Source organism: Lissotriton helveticus, chromosome 11 (assembly GCF_964261635.1).
Source record: "Lissotriton helveticus chromosome 11, aLisHel1.1, whole genome shotgun sequence".
Lineage (NCBI taxonomy): Eukaryota > Metazoa > Chordata > Amphibia > Caudata > Salamandridae > Lissotriton > Lissotriton helveticus.
In genome coordinates this window covers 681,390,252-681,414,153 of record NC_136072.1, presented here as the reverse complement: position 1 = coordinate 681,414,153, position 23,902 = coordinate 681,390,252, and the positions used below count along the sequence as shown (strand labels likewise).

Below are 23,902 nucleotides of genomic sequence, written 5' to 3'. Positions count from 1 at the left end.
TAACTGCCTGAGAAGTGATGGATGTAGGATGCTCCTAATTCAACTACCAATCAGAATCCCCAATCGTCCCTGGCGGGAATTGCCTTCCTTATGTATAGCCATGATATTTCTTTGCCTACCTTTTATTCAAAGTAAATGATTATAAAGTCTTCGATCATTATTGTATTTTTCGAGATTTTCATTCGTGTGTGGGGAGGCGGTTCACCTACTACATCAAAAAAACCTACGAGAAGTCCTAGCAGAATTGCAGTATCAAATAGTTCTACAATGTATATTTTCCTCCATTAAGGAGGACACAGACACAAAACAACCTCAGGCAAAACTACCGTAGTTCCCACCGTTTGGGTTAATGCAATATTAGAAATTAATACGTTCTGTTGTGTATCTAGCATCTCAAACAGTAATTTAATTTTACATTTGTTTACAATTAATTTATCTACAACTTCCTTTGGAGCTGGTAAGATAAAATTAAGTACATTTGATTCAATATGTTTTGGAGAATAGTCACTATCTATTCAAGGAGGCATTAAACATTTCACCCCAAACAAAATGAAAACTATGAGGTGTCAACCAATAAAAGTAGTTTCAGCCAAAAGCAAGCAGCCAAGCAGGCCTATAATTTGGGAAGCGACCATTTAATGTCCACATTCCTAGTGACCGCAGTTTTTTCAAGCAATACTCCCTTGCTACACAATGCGGAATTAACTAAAATTGCTTCCGGTATAGATAGTCTGGCCTTTAATCCTCTTCTCCCGCCTTTTAAAATCATCCCTCAAGCAAGCATTGAAATATTCACTAATTCGCAAATTGTTAAAAGGATAATAGGTTTTCTCAATATATACCTATTGCCTTTATATTAGCTTTAAAAAAAACATTTGGCACATGGTTATTAGCTGGTGGGAGATATATGTGAAGAGCTATAAAAGACAACTAGAAGAGGACAAGACAACAGCTTGAGCACACTGCAAAGACATTTTTCATTTCTGCGGAATATTTAACAAAGATAGCAAAGCTAATCAATGTGTACCTAAAATTGTTTGAAAATGGTCTGGTTGTAAATGAAAAGCATTTAGTGGGGAAGTTGTCTAGATGCCATTGTACAGCAATGATTGGTGAAGTTTGCACTTCTCAAATAACCTACTTTTTGGTATTCCCTTAAGCATTGTGAGAAATGAAGCCTAATAATGGACATTTGCATTACATGTTTTTCCCTATGCATATAGATCATAATCATGCAAGCTTCGTTCAAGTGCACATTGGGGCGACACTTTAGCATTTGCCTCGAACTACTGAGCATCATTTGAGTGATGGGTCCACTAAGCACTATGGTGGGAAACATGCACATATCACAGGCAACAAATGTAGAAATAAAAGATTTCAAGCAATAATGTTTACAAGATCTCAGCGCCATCTGGTGGACGCCAGAATGCTTGGTTTCTGATCCCAATGTCTAGTATACTATTAATTTAACACAAAAAAAGTCAAGCGTGACCAAAGTAGAACTTTATTCACAATTTACAAATGGAAAGCATGTAACAGCACTTAAGAGTTGTCTGCTTCACAGAATGAATAGCCTTAGCCCTTACAAACAGCGAAAAGCTTTCAACTTTTGAACTGGCAACACCAGCTTAGTGCCACTTTCCCTTTTGCATCTGTGATTAGAGAACCAATGGGTTTTTCATGACGTCGAAGCACCAGTGGAATAAAAGTATTTCCATATTCATCCTTAAATAAATGTCAATAAATAAAAAAATATTGCATTTCTATCGGCCTGTTGGGAGTGGATTTGGAATGTCGCACAGTCTTAGTCAAGAGTTGTTATAGTGCCACAGCATGCAACTCTGTTGGTTTTAGCATTTTCTTAGCAGCAATAACTGTGTTCTTCATTAGCATAGCCACTGTCATGGGTCCAACGCCGCCGGGAACTGGAGTGATATAACCAGCTTTTTTCTTCACACCTATAAAAGAATAATTTGAAATCAAAAGTGGGCTGTAAAGAGACAGTTACACTAGATATTTTCTTACTTTCACTATTTAATATACAAAAAAACTGGCTTGGAGAAGACAGTCTCATGGAAACATCCATGATATTTTAAAACACAAACCAACCAACACACCTTCGTTAAGTGTTGTTGTAATCTCCATAAATAGTCAAAACATTCTTAAAATAGCACATGCCAATACAATCACAGACCACAAGTTCACGAGAGGCAGTAGACATATTTAGAGCTCCAGGGAGGTTAACGACCGAATAGAGCTCATTACTTTTCTTTAATGCCACCGATGCCTACCCTCCATGTAGGTTCTTCATGTTTTAGTTCTGTTACTGTGAATTTTACAAAGGGTTTTTCAAAACTGACTCATGTGGGGGTATCATAATACAATCAGGGCGAAGTGAATCCACACTTGCTATGGCTCCACAGAATCTTTTTTTTAATGTGACGTATTGCAGGGTCAGTTTGTGGAGAATTTAACACATTTTCCAGCATCCCATTTGGAAAAGCGTTTTTTTAAAAACATAAAATGTCGCGAAGTACCTGGTAACTTTCCCGCTCACAAAAATGTATAAAGGTTATGCAAGATCAGTGTTTACCAGTAATTAGGTCACAGAAGCTATTATGATTACACAAACGCATAGATTGTGCGTCACTTCAGAACAGGACTGCTGATATATTCCTGCATTACATAAAAGTTATTCCTGGAATATTCTGAGCATTCTGGAGTCCCCATGAATAAAGACAGCAATTACTCAGCAGTATATAAATAAATACATAGAAAAATATTGAACTGCACAGAGTGATTCCAAGAACTACTGACGCTGGGGCTATAATTACCTAGGCAGAATGGAAAACCGCCTTCTCCATCAAAAGAGCACGTGAACACGAGAAATGGATATCACACAATTATAGACTCCCCTTGAATCATTCTCAACTACCTCAGTGGGGATGGGTTGTGCTCTTTCAAATGCAAGAACAAAGTTTCTTACGCCCTTGTAGAAGCTGGAAGAAATTTGATTTGGGGCGGGTGACTACCCAGCACAAGGAATAATCACTACCAGCGTTACTAGTAAAGTGTGAGCGTGCCCGTGCACCATGAATTCCCCGGAGCACGTAGTAGTGATTGTCAGGCGCGCACAATTCACGTGTGATGCAAGATACTTTTTGCAGCTGCTGCTTTTGAAACGCGAGCAGCGCAAAAAATACCTGTAATTTGGCCTTTGTATTAGCCTGGGGGGGCAGCGGCAAGGAAACTCGAGTGGCGGAGCAGATCACATGGAAGAGGGGAGCAGCAGTTTAGCATTCCTCTTCCGTGCTACTGGGGCTGCAGAAGGTCCCAAGTTGCTGCATTAGCTTTGGAGATAGCAGAGGTAGCTACACGACTACAGCAGCAGTGATGTTTCCTTACAAGTCTGTGCTCTGGACATTATTCATGCTTACGAGCAGACGGTTGATGCTATAGGGACGGTTTCTGCTGTACTTGGCCCACCTATTCCACCCTTAACGTGAGAATTTAAAAGAAAGTTTTGTCTCCGGAACCTGGTGTGATTACAGTGTCTCACGTTTCTAGAGTGAGGTTTCCGTTTGAAAAATGGCTTTTGGCGTTACAGTATGATGCTGTATCCTCGGTGTATTTTCATAGTTTGGTGTAAATTCTTATTGGTGTCAAAGTCTGCCATCCTCATTTTGAAGTGCTGCTATCTATTGTACTACAAATCAATTAAAATGCAAGTGTTTGAGAAATAACCTATTTTTAATTAGATAAAGTCTTGGTCATATTTTTTGCATACCAGTTGCGGTATGCTTTCATGTGGGATTATATAATGGGTCAGATCTGGCTTAGTCCTCCCTATGAATTTCCTAGCTCCTCCAGCTTGACCACTCATGCAGAATGAAAGCCAGGGAAAAGCTGCATAAGAGAAGGTGTAACGCACAATGCAGGTTTACAAAAATACTTAGAGTAACAAATGCTACTAAAACACATGAGCATAAGCTTGTTTGGCCTATACTGGAATCCTAGGTAAGTGTTGCATGATTGCTCAGTTTCTTGGCAAACAACTTTGGCTACAGTGCACAGAGACTTTACAATGCTGCAGACAGAGCAAAAAAAGAATGTGAAGGAACATGAATTACAACCCTCGTTAGGATGAACCCTTAAAGTCACTAAAATAATCTGAGCTCAACCATTGGGGAGATATGGCATAGAGGAGACAGGCTAAACTTAGGGCAATGTGTAAAGTATGTATGCAGTACTAAAACAGTAATGAAGTCAAAATGCAAAGCAATAACAATCCAAAACCGAATTAGAAAACTAAAGTAAGATTTAATAAACAAAACTCCAAAATTGCAAAAAGACAATAAGGGAAGATACAAACTTTTAGAGTTTTAAGTAGGACTAGCACCAATAGGCACAAATTGCCAATTATAGTTAATTGTTGGGGTAGACTGGGACCTAGGCTCAATTTGAGGCTGGCCACGATTAAGTGCATTTCTGATGCACCAATAAGGTTCATCCTGGGCAAAGATTTTACCTTCTGACTGGACCCTTTCAGTCTCAATCCACAACTGGAGTACGCTTCTAAAACGTTCCAGAACCTCTCAGAGCAGGGAAAATTAACTTTCTGAAAAGTCATTTCCTTTAATATTTATTAAATCTCACAAATCTCACTTAACCATTGAATTGAATTTTAAAAACCTATTAAAAAAAAGTATTTTCATTTTCTATCTGGTCCCATTCCTAAGATACTGCATTTGGATCGTAATCTTTACCCTGGTTTTCTACATGGGGCAGCTAAGCCAGACAGTGAAAAATAGTTTTGGGGGGGTTAGTTACTGTAAGGACATGTTAACATTTAATATCTACATGCCGAACTTTTCAATACCACGCACAACTGCTTTAAAGATGATAACCCCTTCCTAGGGGTGACTTGTTATTTAAAAGGGGGGTTTTGATCTGTCAAACGTTTATTTTGGCAGTGTTTATTGCAGTGTTCCCACTACTACCATTCAGACCACAAGCCATGTTTTACACTGTGAGTGTAGTTGATGGCACAATAAGTTCTGCAGTTCACTATTGAAATTCTACTTTAAAGTGGCCCTGGGTACACTTTGTGCCATATACTAAGGACATATAGGCAAGTTAAATATGTCAATTAGACATATACCAATGTCATCATGTAGAAAGGAGGAGAACAAGCACTTTAACGCTGGTTAGCAGAGTTGAAGTCCACAGATTTCTACTGCTAGCAAAAAACAGCTAAGGCTAAAACTTGGAGGTATACAACACAAAACATAGCAATTCCATGAGAACCCTCAAAAACAATTCTTGGTGTGGGCATCAGATCCATAACCAGTTGCATGCAACCTTGCCCCTTGAGCTTTCTCCAAAGCGACGGCAGATTTACATCTAGTTCTACCTGGACTACTAGCTTAAAAGTTTGTCCTCTTGATCACCTCAAAAAACACAAACTTACTAATCAATCTTCTCCCTCTCATGGCCACTCTTTCAGTCAATGTACAGACATATAGTCTTGAGACCCAACCCAGCATCTCACCTAAACGGTGTCATTATTGACAGAAGCAACCAGACTATTAGAAATTACAATGGCCTCTGCAGTTGACAGGCATTAGTATTTCTTTGGCCCTGCTAATTTATACCATTGGTGTTTAACCCTTGAAGAGGGACAAATTGGTGCTCTCCTTTTAAAACTCTACAAGTAGGACGCTGGCTCCTAAACAGCCCCAAACCCTCTATTTACACCACACCGTGATGATTAAACTGAGCATTCCAAAAGTCATCCTGACCTTGTCAACTGAAAAATAAGCAGTAACCAAGTGAAGCCACCAAGTGAAGCCGTGTTGGCATCAGCAGCGAGACCCTCGGTTGACTTTGCTCCCCACTTCATAAGGGGTGCTCAGCACAAACAAATATCCTGAGAGGGAATCAATTTCCTTCAGAACTTAAGGTTTTGACCAAATTAAAAAGTAATTTTGTGTCTGGCAAAAGCTCTTGCCACCCTTTTAAGTTACATAATGAAGGTGATCCAGTTACCCATGCACACTAGCGTTAGCAATTATTTCTACATTTTCAAGGATCCAAAGAAATGTAATCTGAATCCTTAGTTCAAGTGTCAAAGATGGCTTGGAATTTAAAGCATTTCAGAGTCCCAGACACAGTCATCTACTCTGGCACACAGACCAGTATTTTGAAGGTGGCAACATGCTTGTTGTAAACAATGTTAGGTATACAAACACTATTTGACAAAGATCATTGTGGTAGTCAAATGCAGTACTTCTCAGACAGCTCTTGAATTAAAATGTTTCAAAATCTTTCCAAGAATCTGGTCGCAGGAGAACTGAAAGAAACAGTAAGTTACCCTGAGGACTTACTGCTGGCACTGGTAACTTTATCCAGGCAAACGTGCTGATAACCCAATTCCTACCAATCTATTTCTTAGTTGTAGACAAATGTATCTTGCGTGCAGGGAGAAAACAAGCATATAGGGTGCAGAGCCTGGGGTCCAGCATATGCTCCACTCTTGTAAAAATTATCATATTGAGATTAAAGTTGTTCAGGACCTCTTGCTGCATTGCCAGGGCACTACACAAATCAGGGGAATAATATACTTTGAGACATTGCAAGCGTCTTTGTTGAATGCTTATCTGGCAATATATGGGCAGCAAAAAAAACTGCCTTTCACAGTGCTCCCATGACAAAATTTACCTTCAAAGTCTACATCCCCAACCAACTTTGGTTTTCCAGTGATCGGATCCTGCACACGATTAATCCCAACATCAATGACTACAGCGCCTTCCTTAATCATTTCAGCAGTGATGAGATTTGGGATACCTATAAAAAGAAAATTATTGTTACAACATAGAAGCATTTTATAAGTGGCTTATTTTCAAAGAAGTTCCACATCACATTCAACTTTCTAAGAACAAGGCATCAGAAAGCATTAACAACGAAATGTGTACATCTCTGGTGTTGGAAATGTAAACAAAAAAAAATCTACTTGTCCTAGTAATAAACTCCAAGTCAATTCTCTCACTACACTGAGGACTGCTCACATTTGAAGATGGTCATAGAAATAAAGTGAATGCTTTAGTTAAACAGGATGCCTTTAAAACGTCAGCCTTGGGAAAGGGGGTTTCCATGACCAGACCCCGTATCCATCTCACAGTTTTGCAGAATCTCCACGAAGGCAACAACGCCCCAAAATTAATTCTGAGATATCAAAAGGCACAACTAGCATAATAAAGAAGGAGCTTATGTCCACAAAAACTAAGGAAACAATGCCAGGATTTCATAATCTAGAGGATAAATCAATCAGCACAAGCTAAGTGGGTTCAGGTATACTAAAGCTGTCTGAAATGCATGGTCTAAGACAAAAAATATTCTCCCGTTGATACTCCATGTTCCCAATAGCCTAACAGTTTGAAACCACTATGGGTTACATAGAAAGTGTGCATAGGAAAAGAGGATTGGAAGGCATACCACAAATGTGGTAGCAAGCTTTCTGATGCTTTAAAACTGGCTGCACTGTGCCAGATGGGCTCTGGTGAACATTTACGACCTCAGAGCAAGATTACGTTTCCAGTCTCTAAAAGAGAGAAGGGAACCGTAGACTTTTTAACCGGCCATTTGGTTCCACATTTACCAATCTCCAAATGAGGGTCTAAGTCTTTTGAAAGATTCAGACACCTTAAAGACCGATTGTGTTAACATGCAGCGAGTCTTGCTCTGAGTAACTGGAAAGACAGAAATGTGCCAGCAAGCTCAAAGAAAGAAGGGCCATAGACAGTAGGCTGGTAAATCAGCTAAGGAGCAGTGTGAGCTGGATAAAGTATGCACAAAGCAGACCCAGATGAATCAACAAGTGCTCTCAATCTAGTGTTAGGCGGGCCAATCCCAGCGCCCAGCAGCAACTGTTAAGAGCCAAGGGCTGCCTGTTCATCCGCTCAGAGGTGGAGACATGCTGAGTTGACAACTGCTACTGTACAGAAAAACCGAAAGTGCAGAGAGTCAGCAGTCCCTCCAAGCTAAGAAAAGATTTCAGGTTAACAATTAGGCATGGGGTAATGTGAGCTTCACTGCCCATGTGACAGAAACTGGTACTGCTGCCTAATGAAATAGCAATACCATAAGAAAGCTGCTTTTGTTTAGAGATTTGATATAGTAGAAACTCTAGAAAACATCCTTTATTGGAAATGTAATATTCAAACATCAATTCTCTACATAATTTACCATTACTACACAATTAATTGAGATGCTATTATAAGCAATAATCTCATACCTGCCGCTGCTACTACAATGTCCGCATTCTTCGTGAGTTGTGTGAGCTGTTCCTTGGGAGTATAGCGGTGTGAGATAGTTACTGTTGCATCACCTACAAAATAAAAAATACTTAAGTGGCATGTTAAAAATGGACGCACCTGCTGTTCATCAACAATACATATATTACAAACCTCCTGGACGTTCATGCCCGCCATCTGTATGCAGCAACATTGCAATGGGCATGCCAACATTCTTGGATCTGCCGGCCACAACTACATTTTTCCCCATGGTGGGTATTCCTAAAATGTGGAAAAAAATTGCATAAAGACTTTAGCTGAAGGGGTCAGCAGCTGAAATGAGACAATTACTCTAACAGTACTTACACAGAATCCAAAGCAAATAACTGGAATATGTCTGGGCAAAAAAATTATTCTATAACAATATTTGATGAAAACGTATGGAAAAATAAAGAAATACCTATAGGACCAAAATAATCAGATGTTCACAAATAGGAGCAAGTGGGTGAAGTGTAATCAACAAGCAAGTCAGAGATGGGAGGGGGAATATCTTAGTAGAAAAAAACAATTCGGTCTACTTAGGGACTTCTATATTAGCACATTATCAAAAGGAGCTCTTGTGGTCAGGCATTGGAAAATTGAGGTCAAACTCGGCGGTAACTGAAGTCTGAAGAGTTGGAATGGTCAAACAAAAATTCTGTATTACCCCTGGGAGTTCAGCAGTTTGCAGAAGCATTATGAGGACGGGCACAGAGTAATGGCACAGCATGCCAACCCATAAGCATTTATTTGTTTCACCAGAAAACGCTGTCATGAGAGAATGTATCAGATTTATAATTGTGAAAAGAAAGGTAGCATGTACTGTTCATAACAAGGAGGCAATAATTCAATTACAAAACTTATTTGTTTCTCAACTAGCTGTTTACTTTGAAAAATCTATTGCATAGCGAGATTTTTAATATACTTTACCTGTTCTTTTGATTATTTCCCATACACCCCAAGGTGTTGCTGGTAGCATAGAATATTGGTCCAAGCACATCCGACCCACGTTTACTACGTGGAAGCCATCGACATCTTTAGAGGGTGTCACTGCATTGCAGATCTTTCTTTCATCAATATGGTCTAAAAAGAGAAGGGATACAACATGTGTGACTTGCAATGTATTTCCATGCAAAACTGTTGGGAGTGGCAAACAAATCATGGTGGGCTAAGATAGGAGGAAGGGGGACGGCCATCAATGTATGAACCAACAAAATACAACAACCCATTCAAAAAGAACCAGGGTCCAACGAAAGGTGGACAATACAACCGCCTGTAGGGCCAAAGGCTTCTCAAACTGCCCCAAATCATCCAACATCTAAAGTCCATCCTATTTTGAATTTCTCAGTTTGTAGAATTAAATTCTATACTCCAGAAAATGGCAGAGTGAAACTGCATGCACAAGGTGCCATGACCTTTTCGGTTATTGGAGTGACTTTTTCCACACTCACTTATACCATATAGGAAGGTAACCATAGTTCTATCTACTACTCGCATCCATCCATTCAGTATAGCCCAAAGAAGAGTCAAAACAGGAGACTTCTATGTGTTTATACCTTTCAATTTTAAAAGGATTTTTTTTAAGTCTATACCTTTTAATCCCGCACTTCTAGGCAGCATGCAAAAATAGAACTTGCTAGGCAACTTGTTTGGTTAAAGAATAAGAGCACCAGGCAACACCCCATTCTTTTCTTGCTGCTCTCAGCTAATAGCCCTCCCAACTGACCTTCCACTCCCTCTTATGTCTGCTGTCATTACCAACTATTCTGTTTTTTTTTTACCATTTTCTTCATTAGTGTTGGTAGTTTATGTGGATAACATCCTCGTGTAGATGCTTTCCTAGGCCTTTCATACTTTCCTATCTGGCCGTGGGTTTACCAAGCAACAACAGTCTATGCCTGCTTCACCATTTATTCTCCAACTTGTCTTGCCCTCGAATCAACCGCTTCCTTGAAGCTGATGGGTTTTCTCCACAATTATCAGGTGCACAAATAGGTGGCCGGAATACGGTTCTTCCTTTGGATACTCATGGCTGCTTTATCTTCTGCATAATTCCTGGTGCTGCTGCTATACATCACCTCTGGCCAAGCTGGTTCTAATGGACAGTGACAGAGGAAGTTCCACAGTCCTCCACAATTTATGTGGTTTTAACATTAGCAATAGATTGGGCGATGCAATTATGGCACTTACACTCCATGTAACAAACTAATAGGTAGAAGGAAATGAGATTCCCCCAGTTCAAGACCCCCCCCCCAATCAGTGCAATCTATTCTTCCAGAAGAGCAGAACTTCTGAGTGATCAAGGAGGCAATCTCTTGTAGGACTACTGTGTTGGCTGATCACGTCTATTCAAAGATGGAGGATGGTATCTATGTGAAAACTCTGGAACCGATCACTTTGTTTCCATTTCAAGAGATATTTTCTCTTTTATCTTCAGAGTTAAGTCAAACAAGTGTGATGGAGGACCCCCCCCCACCATTACAAAACATTCAACTGCTAGGACGGTTACTTTCTCTACACAGAGCTACATTTTCACGTGCTTAGACAAGTGTTTAAGATCACATCATGATGCAGTCAACAGGGAAGCATATACTCAGTCTTACTGCTATTCATTTGTACGCGAACCAACCATTTTCTCATACTGAATTCAATTAACTAGGAAATACTGTTCTCGACTTAAAGCACAATGATGGCCAACAACCATACACGTGAAAGGTTATAGGCAAAAACCGGACCACTTTGCCTGAGCTCTTGAATCACCACTTTACTGTAGACAACTTCAGCTCCTGTCTTGGTCCTTCCCACACTGTTTCATGTATGCGGTCATCTCCACACGCCTAAATTAGATTATGTAAATACTGCCATCACCTAATACTGCTGGATCAACACATCAAGCAAGCGAAGCACATAAAGAAAGTTACTTTCCATTGTTTAGGTAATCTGAACACAAAAGCATGCATGCCCAAACTGCATAACTACTACATTTCATTGCCTGAAAACAAACAATGCAAATCATTATGCCTGGTCGACAAAGCTTTCTGGATCATCTGACCTTCTGTGCTAAATTAAAAGTGACAGTTGGCGGTCACTTAGGTTAGTGTCTAGGCCGCTGCCTCTGGGATTCTTCCTCATAGTAAAATGGCATCACCAAAATTCTGGAAAGCATCGACACTCACTATTTACATATTAGCCAAGTACCATCTATATCACACATTAATGCCTACCATGTCTCAAAGTACCAAGATACCCTCCCTAGTGAGGTTGTGCCTTCTACAAGCAACAAGTGGCAAAAGGTTATTTTTTGCCTCCAAATTCCTTTAAAGCAGGATAGGTTACAGCCGCTCAACCTATGAAACAGGAGAACAAAAATCCAAGCGGACAATCTGTACTCGACCACATTGATCAATACGGTGGCTGGAGGAGAGAGGTGGCGTTCTAAGCACAGGTATAATCCTAGTTATTGGCACGATTCATTAGCTACCCCATACTTGGAGTGATGAACTAGCAAATACAGTTTGCACAAATTGTAAAATTCTCACACAAAACCAAACTTTGAAAGACAAGGGATTGTTCTAACGACAATACTAGAAATGGCAGAATTCATTAACAAGGGACTCTGCATACCTTCCTAGAAGGAAAGATTAAAATAAAATGAGGACTTAGATGCTGAATGCTTCACAATGACATTTTGACAGAACACAAAGATGTTGTAAACATTCCTACCTGGAAGTGGAAGTTGCACCAGTAGACCATCTACTTTGCTGTCGTTGTTCAACTCATTTATTAAATCCAACAGTTCCTCTTCTGTGATGGAGGCAGGTTTTAATATGGTTTCACTGCTGATTCCTAAGTGGTGAAAAATAATGCAAGTTTAGGGTTCATCATTTCCACAAATGTGCATTCTTGTACTATATAGAACGAAGGTTCTGAAAAGCCCAACGCCCAGGGAATCCATAGAAAAGGAAATGCAGTAAAGCCAAGCCAGCAACATTACCATATCTACTTCAGATAAAATTCACAAGTGGAAATATTGTCATTTTTTAATGAGCAAAAAAAGTATTTTTCATTGTTTTTCTTACAGCCACTTCGTAGCATTGGCATAATTGAGAATCATGGTCCTCAAGCGTTACAAAGTGTTATTCAACTAGATTGACGAAGGGAGAAAACCTGGCTGATGGAGGATGCATTGAATAAAGTTGGAATTAGGTCTCAAGTCACACCTCCTTTATGGGGACCACTGACGCATTAACACATGGAAATACTGCAGAATTAGACACTGCAACACCGTGGCACGCCCTCTGAAAATACTAGGAAAAAAACATGATAGCCACTTTAAAAGTCTTAATATCCCTTACAAATAAAATGAATGCACTATCTGTTTTACAGGGAGAAATGTTTCAAATATCACTTACAGCTTCAGACGAGGTAGTGAACGGATGCGATTCTTAAAGCAGTAGTACTTGTTATATTAATTTTTGTTCAACCTACTAGTGAAGTCCTATAAGGAATGGATGATTTGAATGAAAACATTGTTCTAGTCCAACGAAGACAGTTTGACAGGTTCCCTTAAAAACTCAATGTGCATCGCTCCTTAAGGAAGGCCTTATTTGTGCCTGCTTGGAATGAAGTTACCTCCTACAGTAAATCCTTATGGGCATCTAAAGGTTGACTGGGAACAGAGAACGAATACCCCACCAGCAGGAGTGGCATGTTGTGAGAAGTGTGCACCCAGAGGTTGATCTGGGTCAACAAGAGGCTTCAGTCGCCACACTGAGAACCCCTTGACCGCAAATCCTCAGAAAAATTCTCTAAAGTGACATGATAAAATGAGAAAAACTGAACATCAAAGCCTCTAGTGTGGCCAGTCTTGAAGTGCTAGACGGCAGTCAACTTATGCTTTATGAAAATTCAATAGTAAGATAGGGCCCCAGCACGGTCTATTGTTGGCAGAGAGCAGCAGGGCAAACCGTGGTTCATATTGTAAATTTGTGTCCTGCAGCAAGAACGGGGTCCAGGAAGAGGGTGTAGAAGACACCTTGCATAGCACTTTATTCTTCAAGGTCCTATGGAACAATTGTTTGAAAATCGGTCAAAATTCCGAATAACAGCTGCCTGAAATGAAGGCAATTGAGTTTCTTGCCTTCGTTTACGTTTTCAGGGCAGAACGCGTTTTGTGGACATTGAGATGGCCAATCTCCTATTCTAACTACAGTCTTCGATTATTTAGGGATAAGTTAATCTTTCAGCAAAAATATTCCAGCATGCTTACTTTTTTTACTGGAATATTTTAGGAAAAGTGAAAAATTCTCCACTTTTGCAAAAAGAAAATGATATTCTCGAATTGACATAAGAACCACTCGCTGGGTGGGGGGGCAGGGTGGCCATATCTCAATAACACACACAATACAAGCTGCCTGTCTTTTATGACAAACACTACAAGATGGATGGAGTGCTGAAATTTTTCAAACACTCACCCCCCCCCCCTTACCCATTCAGAGATCTGGGTTGAATCCATTGTTCTTTTTGCTCACTATGCCACCCCAGTTTGGACCCCGCCACATGCAAATCAGTCTTGATTCTGCTCCCCATGGGAAAAGCCCCGCCTGCCAAGCCATGTACTCCCTGGACCAGAAACAAGCATCCTGGGACCGGTTTTGGGGTATCACCCCTCATCAGCCAGGTTAGCTTGAGTCCAGTTGCACAGTGAGCAGAGGATCCACATTTGGGCATACCCGAACACTTGGGGTGAACATAGCAAACAACATAATGAGGGAGGAAGTACTGAACCTTTTCAAACACTCACTCCCCAGTCAAGAGATCTGGGTTGAATTTATTGTTCTTTTGCTCACTATGCCACCCCAGTTTGGACCCAGCCAAATGTATTTTATAGAACACTTGCTTCCAAAGTAGCACATTAACATTATATTAGAAGACATGTTTGAATATGTGTCCAAGTAAGAAATTCAGTGCATATGAACCCTAATGAACCATGATTGAGAATGCAACAATCGCTTTTCACATGCAATGACGTTTGCAACTGTTCAAAACACTATCACACTAGCCTACAGAATGCAAACTTGGGTTTATCCTGATCCCCATGCAATAGAATGTTGCTTCATAATACAGTCAAGAAAGCCTCCAGTGGCAATTTTGGTATAGCTCTTAACTGCAGTTACCAAACTTTTGAAAACCACATATGATATTTAGTGGAGAGCAAAAAAACCATTATAGCTGCAAATTGTGAATTTGATAAGCTGATCTTTAGATTCGCCATGTCAATTTACTATTGTCATAAAAATAAGCAACTTGAACAGATTAACTGATTTAGTAGAAATCAAATTGAAACCAATATGATACAGAAACATAGCTTCTATTGGGTATATGGCTACAGTGCCTCACTTGTTTTCGTGTTTAGCATAATGTTGAAAATTAGTACGTTTTGGTGAACATTATCTGCGCCATCTTGCCTCCTCCCCTGATGCCACACTTTTGTCGTGCGCGCCCGCCATTTTTAAGATGCCCCGATCAGAACGAACCCTTTTGCATGCCGCTGGCCCCTGACATAGCCCTTCGCCTTCACTAAGCCTGCACGCTGACCACCCCCTGCTTGCACCTGCCTTGAGTCATAAACCCCTCTTCGGCGCTGCTCTCCCCCAGGCCCTCATCCTGTTCCCAGCGCGACACCTCCCTGCTTCCCTTTCATGATCTCCGGCCCTTAGATGCAAACCCCCTTTTTCCCCGTGTGCCCGTTTTGTCTTCCCCGTTCCCAGGCCGACACCCAGCTCTGCCGATACCATTCCTTGCCCCTCCCCGTACAATAGAAAGCTTCCCCCATCAAAGGATCCCCGGGTTGATCAAAGCCCCCACTCCATGAGATCCGATCAAACCCCCCACATTCCGTGAATCGGCGGAATATCCAGCTGCGTGATACTCATCACCTGTTGTGACTAGGGTGGGGACTTCGACTGTAAATGTGTGTGGGAACGGGCTCAAAGGGAGTTCCGGGAATGTCTTTTTCATACATCAAAGCTTTAACATGAATGTGTAATGTACAATAAAGTCATAAACTTGTGTATAAGAGGCCAGGCCTCAGGGATGCAGTTAGAGCACCTCAGAACGATACCTTCTGTCCGTTTCGTTGTGTTCTCCTCCGGAGAGAATAAAAACCTTGTTTCCTGCTTTCCAGTCTCCAGCGCCTGCCTCTTCATTGATTAAATAACTAGAGGGTCACAGAGGCAATACCGCCGGGCAAATATCGATTGTCCCCGACCCGCCTCAGGTTTTTACAATTGGCGTCCCAAGCGTGGGGCCCATCAGCGACTCGTGGATCCAGTGGGAGAGGTCCCGACGACAGAGTGAACGACTGCAACGATCGGGAGAGCTCTTGCCCAATAGACCCTCGTCTGGCAGCCGATCATCCGAACTTCACTAGTTCCGAACAGACCTCTCTCGAGTGATCTACGGTCCTGACTGGGGACCATCAGGAGTGCCGTGAGAAATACGAGAAAAAGAGGACGATCGGGCGCTGGATTCGGAAGACAAGAAACTGTCCACATGGTCCGGGTAAGGTCGTGTAATCACGACAAGTTGCGAAATAATTGCTTGTTTGCTTGATTGTTTAAAAATACTAGTATTGCTCTTTTTATTTTATTTGGAGATTCACTGTCTACAAACGGAGAAACAACGGGCTCTCTCTTTGCAAGCAGTGGAGGATAGGTAGGGCAGCAGCTGTGCTTATTTTTTCTCCCCCACTCAATAATTACTTGAAACTGAACTGTTGTTCGCAAAACTATTGTTTCCTGGAGATTCCCTGTCTGCAAACAGGGAAGAGACCACCCTTTTTGCAGATAGTGAAAAGGGTAGGTAACGCAGATCTTTGCGGACCTACTCATTCTCCCCATTGTTATTTATTGGTCTTTTTTGTTATTTTTGATCCATGAGGTATTCACTGCCTGCAAACAACGTTGAATAGAAATATTCTGTCCGGTCTTTGCACCTAGTGATAAGATAGGCAGTGCTGACTTTTTAGTCCCTCGTTACGAGCCGTCATGTCTGTCTTCTCCCCACTGATTAATAGCCTGTTTAACCCGGACCGTGTATTAGAGGTGGACCATATAGCTCCACTAGAAGGCACCCCTAATAAGGACATGTTCATAAACTATGGATTAGTCACCATAGCCTATAATAAATTGTGGCACAGGTATACCGAAGATAGTCAAGACAAACAGTGGCCACTGGCAGGATCCTTTGACCTTGATAAAATAGAAACGTTAGAAATAGCCCTTCGAAATAATAAGACAACGCCAATTATGCTCGACAGTTTCGGTATGTGGCGCAGAGAGGCTATGCAACGACAGAGAAAAGACGAGGACAAACCAAGTAGAGAAATATACCGACAGGACAACCCCAGGACATCGCTACCCACAACTTATCCCCCGACACTATGCAAAAGACGACCAGACTTAGGGCCAGCCCAATGCGCTTTTTGTAGGTATGTCGGACACTGGAAAGCCCAATGCCCGACTCTACTGAGCGTGAGTAAAGGCAAAGGGCCGACAGGAACAACAGACCGGCAGTACAAGAAAAAGCGCGAGACAAAGAAGAACCCGACTTACATAGACAGACCAGACAGAACCACCACGTTTGATTATGCCCGATGGCACAGATTTCGCCAGGACAATTTCAGCGGCATGCTCAAGTTTTCCTAGGTCGGGCAACGTCAAGACGGGAACCCAGCCTCGTTTCAAATTCACTGACGGAAAGAGATAATTATGACCAATAACTGTTTTATATTCGTCTTGGGTCTTTGTATGTCGTACTTGTACTGTCCCCCGTCTGAGTTTTTGTGTATGTAATGTACAAATCTGCGTCATCCCTCTACACGTGTTTCCGTGTTACTCAACCTCTGTTAGCAGAAACTTAGCATAAAAACAACCTGAAAAGAAAGAAATGGTAAAACAAAATCCGTAGACCATTAATGAACTTGAACTTTTAATTTAACACAACAAACAAGGAATAATAACGGTAAACTGTAGAAAATGAAAGTCAAACAGAACATTCGCCTCCCCCCCCTCATTCTGGAACCTTCCAAAGTAGGGCAGGGTTACGGCTACGCCCAACCAACGGCAACCCATATAAGGCGGGCCCGGCCGCCAACTCTTGGTCAGGAGATCTTAACGTATGGGGGAGCCGGAGGAGAGGCAGGAGCCAGCAGCCTGGGCAGTTGTAGGTAGTTCCGCCACATGTCTCCTCGGCCAGCCGCAACGGGCCTGGATAGACTTAAGCAGTCCCGCCACATGTCCAGAGAAGAACGAGGCACCTCTTCCTTTTCTCTTCCGTCACAGCCGCAGCAGCCCTGGACGGCGGGATGTCCTGCACGTACCTCCACAACAATTTGTCCAAGTTGGGCTGGGAGGGAGAGGCGACGCGGACGAGCCTCTCCCACCTCCACCGATAGGAGGTTTCCCAGCCCCCGGCCCGACGCCGAACACCCCCAGTCAGGCGATGGTGCCAATACTTCCACAGCACCGAACACACCATGGTGGCACCCCAGTACTTGCGCAGCACCGAACGTGCAATGGTGGCCATACTCCCACAGCACCGAGCACAGGTCTTGGGGAACACCGGATGTGGAGAAACCTTCATGCGGGGCGATGAAAAGGAGCGGCCTGGAGTGCACCGGGAGAAGGAGACGATGCGAACCAGTCTCCCTCGCCCCCCAGGTGGGGGCATCACAGCTGCACCCCAGCCGAACGTCCCGCTGTCACAAAACAGAGGCCTCTTCCTTTCACTCCGAAGGATCTCTCCCACTCTTGCAAACTCGACGAGAGTGGCCCCTGTAGGGCCTCAAAATGGCGTCTGGGTCCGCTGGAAGGCGGGCCCCGGCCACTAGAGTAACTTTGACCAGCAACATAACTCGAACATTTGCCCCCTGGAGCACGAGCCCCCATCTCCGACAGCATCTCCACAGCCTTGAAGATCCTACAAAGGTCCCCGGCGGAACCTTCGGCCTTTGCAGGCTTCCGGTAAGGGACGGCTGCCTTGATCGCCAACGAAACAAACATGACATTGCCACTCCTTCTGTTAGCATGAATTCTAGAACTGCCGAAAGGGACTCTGGTCCAAACTGCCAGTAATGGGAAACATTTCCCCCTGATGCTGCTTCCGGACTGAGCCGGCCCCGCCCAAAATGGCGCTGGTATCAATCGGAACTTACGAACACCTCGTGGTGTTCCTTCGCACTGATATAAACTTGATGTTCTGAGATTTTATATGATCCTTTGTACACTTGGCTAGAAAAGACAAGGAGAACTCACTCGACGAACAGTATGAAAGGATCCCCGTTACAAATGTTGATTACAAATGTACAAATGTATTATATTTTTTATAACTGATGTAAACCTCATTTACGACGTACACGTACGGTATGCATATAGGAAATCTGATTACAACCATTATGATTATGCTTCTAAATTATGAAAATAAATGCCCCCGAGCCCCCAGCCAATTAATAGACGTTTTAGTTTCTTACAAATGAATGAGTCAAACTTTCCGATGTTTTTATTGCCGCAAACGACACCCCCCACTGTACGCACTTTAGCCATTGCCACGACCGGCCAAATACGACCGCACCCTCATAAACCACATGCTGAAATGATTTTGCAAAATAAAGTTTTTGAAACTATGGACGGGTATTGCATGCTTTATTTTAAAAATGTGGGATCGGTGGGAAAGTTCTTTTCTGTGCACCCTACTCTGCTCTCTCTTTAAGGTTAAAAGAAGATGGTTGCCCAGCCCTGGAGGACGGATCGGATCGACAACACGACACTCCGCCTTCAAAGTACGCGACTGACCCATGAACTCTCGCGTGGGGGAAGACCTTGACTTCCAAGGATGGGTAAAACGAACGGTGTAAATGAAGGAATGTAAAGGGAGGGTGAAATGAAATAATGTAAATGTTATAAAGTACAACGTTCCAAAGTACCAGGGAACGGAGCTGACCCAAGAACCGAAGAACCTTAGAACGCCACAGCGTTGAAAGAGGTTTAAGGATCCCGATAGTGAGATACATCCTTTGACTAGATACCTCGCACTAAGCACCTCTGGTTTCCCTTTTTTACGTTTCCCCGCCCACGACCTATATGGACACACTACCCCCCCCCCCCCGACTCCAGAAACCATATCCCCGGGGACCCTGCCCCGAGGAGGAAAGACGAGTAAGAGGTAAGTAAAGGACTTATGAATTCATGTATTTGAATGTGCGCGAACGCTGTCTCCCCCACCCCCTTTTTTCCTCCCTCTGCAGGTTACATCAGAAATTACAGCCGAGGTGTGGCGATGATCCGAAGCCTTGCCATGTCTAATACACGAAGCGGACTAGCGCCGCAAGGTGGTGTCTAAGCACGCCTGCAAACTACTCACGTATCGAACAAACCCGAAAAATTAGCACAACCTGATAAAAAGTGATCACCCTTAAACCAGACTGGACGAATGAACCCATGTCACGTATGATGCGAAACTATGAGGAAATGTGTGTGTGTGACTGAGGCGTCGACCCAACTGGTCGAAGGACCGAGAATGCGAGAAGTGCGACAACATGGTACCTCCTTTCTTCTTTCCTTTTTCTCAAAGCACGTCCCCTCTACCCTGTCTAATGCTCAAACTGCATGATTACAAGATCCTAACGCAGACCCGTGAATGCCCTTTACTGCGTAATGCACTAAATAGCCTTTCTTGAATACGCTGCCACCCTCTCTGTTGCACGTGTACTATTTAGCCTGCCGTTACTCTCTCTCTCTCTCTCTCTCTCTCTCTCTCTCTCTCTCTCTCTCTCTCTCTCTCTCTCTCTCTCTCCCTCTATTTTTTTTTTTCTCCCACTCTTCCGAGTGATTAGCCCCGAAATTGGCAGACTGCCACCCCTAGCACACCACCTAATTGGCTTCAAATACCGTCAGTATTTGCACAAAAACTTGTCTTTAATACAATCACCCTGAGACCGCGTCATTACCTCTCCTTTTCCGCTAGAAGCCAATGAACCGAGGTTGGGCCGTAAGGGAAAGGACAGGTAAGGCGACAGAGGTTCCCTAATCTGGCCCGAAATAAGGGAACTACAGGTCAACGGCTCCTATGGTATAAAACAAGGACCTCAGAATACGCGACCCTCCCCTCCCCGAAATGTCGCAATACCCAAAACCGGAAAAATGATCACCCCTGTTACCTCCCCTGTATCAGCCGCCCAAAAACTGGAATTATGAAACTACCCCTCATTTCCGGTTGTGAGAGATGGGTCGATTTATGCCCTTACCACAAGTTTCCTATGTCCCTGGTTGTTTCCCATAAAACCCCTGTCCTTCCTAATTAAGTAATCGGGCTGTAAAAGGTTACGTAGGATCCAGAATGATGTTTTACAAGGTTAACAGACTAGTCCAAGGTAAAGAAATCATCAAAATGAACCCCGTAGTAGTTGAAAAGCAGGATGCACCAATAGAAAGGAAATGTTTAGCCATGTTCGTCTCCCGGCAAAATACCTGCGTAGTAAATAATTGTAAAGGAAAGTCATAGTAAATCCAACAAGCCCGTCTCCGGTCATTCATATGCCAGTTGTGAACACCAATATAACGGGCATTTTCATTCTTTGCCTGGAGCTGGGAGAGAAATAGACTTTTTGATTATCTTCATCTGCAAATTCTCTAAAGACTGTCTTTTCAAACTTGTTTAAGGGTACTGCTGTTGGAGGAGAGAAGGACCGGATGTGGGAGCACGAGGCCTGACTGCAGACTGAGGAACACCTGCGACATTAGCCAAGGCGAGACCACGACAGAAAAGAGCTGCAGGACGAGGCACTGTTTTCGACAACATGAGAAGAAAGGGTCGACCTGATGCCCCTGCTCGATGTCCAGTGTCTGTCGACAAGTCCCCGCTCTCTGAATTCGGTCACACGCACGCCTATTGGAAGTCTCTCGTTCCCCTAGTTTGTTCCTAATTTGGCCTTGCTCCATCCCCCTTTTCCTCTGACCTACCCTATGGACTGTTTCGTACGCTCTTCTTCCATCTGAACTTTCTGACAATCACCTCAAAGGACACAGGGCGAAAAGGACCTTTCCGACCAGAAACGCGAGGAAAGGGTCATGCCCTGCAACGCAGAACTTAGAACAGAGCTGGACTTGTAGCTCCACCGCCGGTGCTCAACAGCGCCAACGAAAGGCAACAAAGAACATTTGACATCCCCAATCGCCGTTTCTGCTAGACCTCATTTCTCTCCCAGCCGCCATTGTATTGATCATGCTCCAATCCGAACCTGATATATATGTAATAACCTGCCAGTATGAAATATGCTTGCTGCTCTCGCTACAGAATCGTTTTTGTATTACATTCCTATGACTTTCCTGCTAGACAAATTGATCAAAGTTTATCAAATAGGCCCACCTCCTAAAAACTAGAAATGTTAAAATGTATTGTTTACAACTCTTTTCCTCTAGGGTTCCTACCGTTTTCTTTCTCATGCCCACCACAATAGAACCGAGTAGAAAATGAGCCAGTAAGATGTCTTGAATATGTTAAAGGGAGGACTGTTGAAAATTAGTACGTTTTGGTGAACATTATCTGCGCCATCTTGCCTCCTCCCCTGATGCCACACTTTTGTCGTGCGCGCCCGCCATTTTTAAGATGCCCCGATCAGAACGAACCCTTTTGCATGCCGCTGGCCCCTGACATAGCCCTTCGCCTTCACTAAGCCTGCACGCTGACCACCCCCTGCTTGCACCTGCCTTGAGTCATAAACCCCTCTTCGGCGCTGCTCTGCCCCAGGCCCTCATCCTGTTCCCAGCGCGACACCTCCCTGCTTCCCTTTCATGATCTCCGGCCCTTAGATGCAAACCCCCTTTTTCCCCGTGTGCCCGTTTTGTCTTCCCCGTTCCCAGGCCGACACCCAGCTCTGCCGATACCATTCCTTGCCCCTCCCCGTACAATAGAAAGCTTCCCCCATCAAAGGATCCCCGGGTTGATCAAAGCCCCCACTCCATGAGATCCGATCAAACCCCCCACATTCCGTGAATCGGCGGAATATCCAGCTGCGTGATACTCATCACCTGTTGTGACTAGGGTGGGGACTTCGACTGTAAATGTGTGAGGGAACGGGCTCAAAGGGAGTTCCGGGAATGTCTTTTTCATACATCAAAGCTTTAACATGAATGTGTAATGTACAATAAAGTCATAAACTTGTGTATAAGAGGCCAGGCCTCAGGGATGCAGTTAGAGCACCTCAGAACGATACCTTCTGTCCGTTTCGTTGTGTTCTCCTCCGGAGAGAATAAAAACCTTGTTTCCTGCTTTCCAGTCTCCAGCGCCTGCCTCTTCATTGATTAAATAACTAGAGGGTCACAGAGGCAATACCGCCGGGCAAATATCGATTGTCCCCGACCCGCCTCAGGTTTTTACAATAAGGGAAGGGTTTGCATAACACACGCGAGGTTGCATAACAGATAGACAATGATAGAAAAGTCTAATGTTTACGGATTTCATGCGCACAAAAATTGTCAGATAAAAAAAATCAAGGTAGGGATCTTTGTGGGTTTTAGGGTGAATCAATAAGAATGTAGCAGCATAAAGACTAGATGCAAATAGTTCATGAGGTGTCACCTTGACAAATGAGATTCAAACAAATGTTTTAAACAAATGACATTCAAAATATTTGTTTAAGCAGTGATTAATGATCTAGCCATTATATCCTGGATGTTCAAAAACTGCAGCTAACTGTCTATTTCGCTGATCTGCAGTTGCCGCCTTCTATGCACATACCAACATCAGCAGCTGCTTTGGTCTTGTTGAGTACGTAGGAGTGACTTGCAGGATTGTCTCCAACCAGTAGAACACTCAGGTGAGGCCGCTTATTGCCAGCCCCAACCCATTGTTCTACGTCATGTCGTGCTTCAAGTCTGATCTGCCGCGCCATTTTTCGTCCAGAAATGATAACTGCCTCATTCCTGTAAAAACAGAAATACAGATTAACAAGTTAAATCGCCGTTATGTCAATAAAGCATTAATACAAAGAACTAAAAGGCCAAAAATGGCAATAGTTATTTGACAGCAAATATGTTAATCATAAATGAAAACAACCAAATGTCAGAACAGGAATATGCCCTGGAACCTTTAACAAATGCATCAAAAAACAATACTGAAGGGATGAACGCAATTAAAAGTACTAAAAATAGCCAAAAAACAACGCAAGACTAAAATAAAACAAAAAAAAGCGCACTTCATTATTGTACAGTCCAGATGTTCTCCATTCAACTTTAACACAATGACATTACAGAATAAATTCATAAAATCAACTGTGCGCTTTTATTTGACAAATGAAAATACTTTGCGATGCTCCAGATCTCTAGGATGTGGAGAATACAAGCCTCTCACAATAGTGTTCTTTTAGTACAATGCCTGCTAGTGTCTAGATAGACAACTTAAGTAGCCGAATTAAACTAAAGTTTAGGAACAAAGAGCAAATATAAAAAAAAAAGTGAAGGCCTTCCTAAAACAAGCTGCTGAGGCCAGGCAGAAGGTCAAAATGTTAAATGTGG

General features: G+C 42.9%; 1 protein-coding gene across 1 annotated transcript in view; it reads right to left on the bottom strand.

Moving 5' to 3' along the window:
• Positions 1 to 1,488: 1,488 nt before the first annotated feature.
• MTHFD2 (methylenetetrahydrofolate dehydrogenase (NADP+ dependent) 2, methenyltetrahydrofolate cyclohydrolase) overlaps positions 1,489 to 23,902 on the bottom strand; it is a 33,664-nt gene continuing 11,250 nt past the window's right edge. Inside the window, exons 2-8 of the mRNA XM_078666546.1 lie at positions 23,127 to 23,311; positions 12,054 to 12,176; positions 9,261 to 9,413; positions 8,466 to 8,573; positions 8,294 to 8,386; positions 6,721 to 6,846; positions 1,489 to 1,958 (exon numbers count right to left, since the gene is read on the bottom strand). Of these exons, the coding sequence (XP_078522672.1) occupies positions 1,819 to 1,958; positions 6,721 to 6,846; positions 8,294 to 8,386; positions 8,466 to 8,573; positions 9,261 to 9,413; positions 12,054 to 12,176; positions 23,127 to 23,311 (928 nt within the window). The 3' untranslated portion in view covers positions 1,489 to 1,818. The remainder of the gene's footprint in view (positions 1,959 to 6,720; positions 6,847 to 8,293; positions 8,387 to 8,465; positions 8,574 to 9,260; positions 9,414 to 12,053; positions 12,177 to 23,126; positions 23,312 to 23,902) is intronic.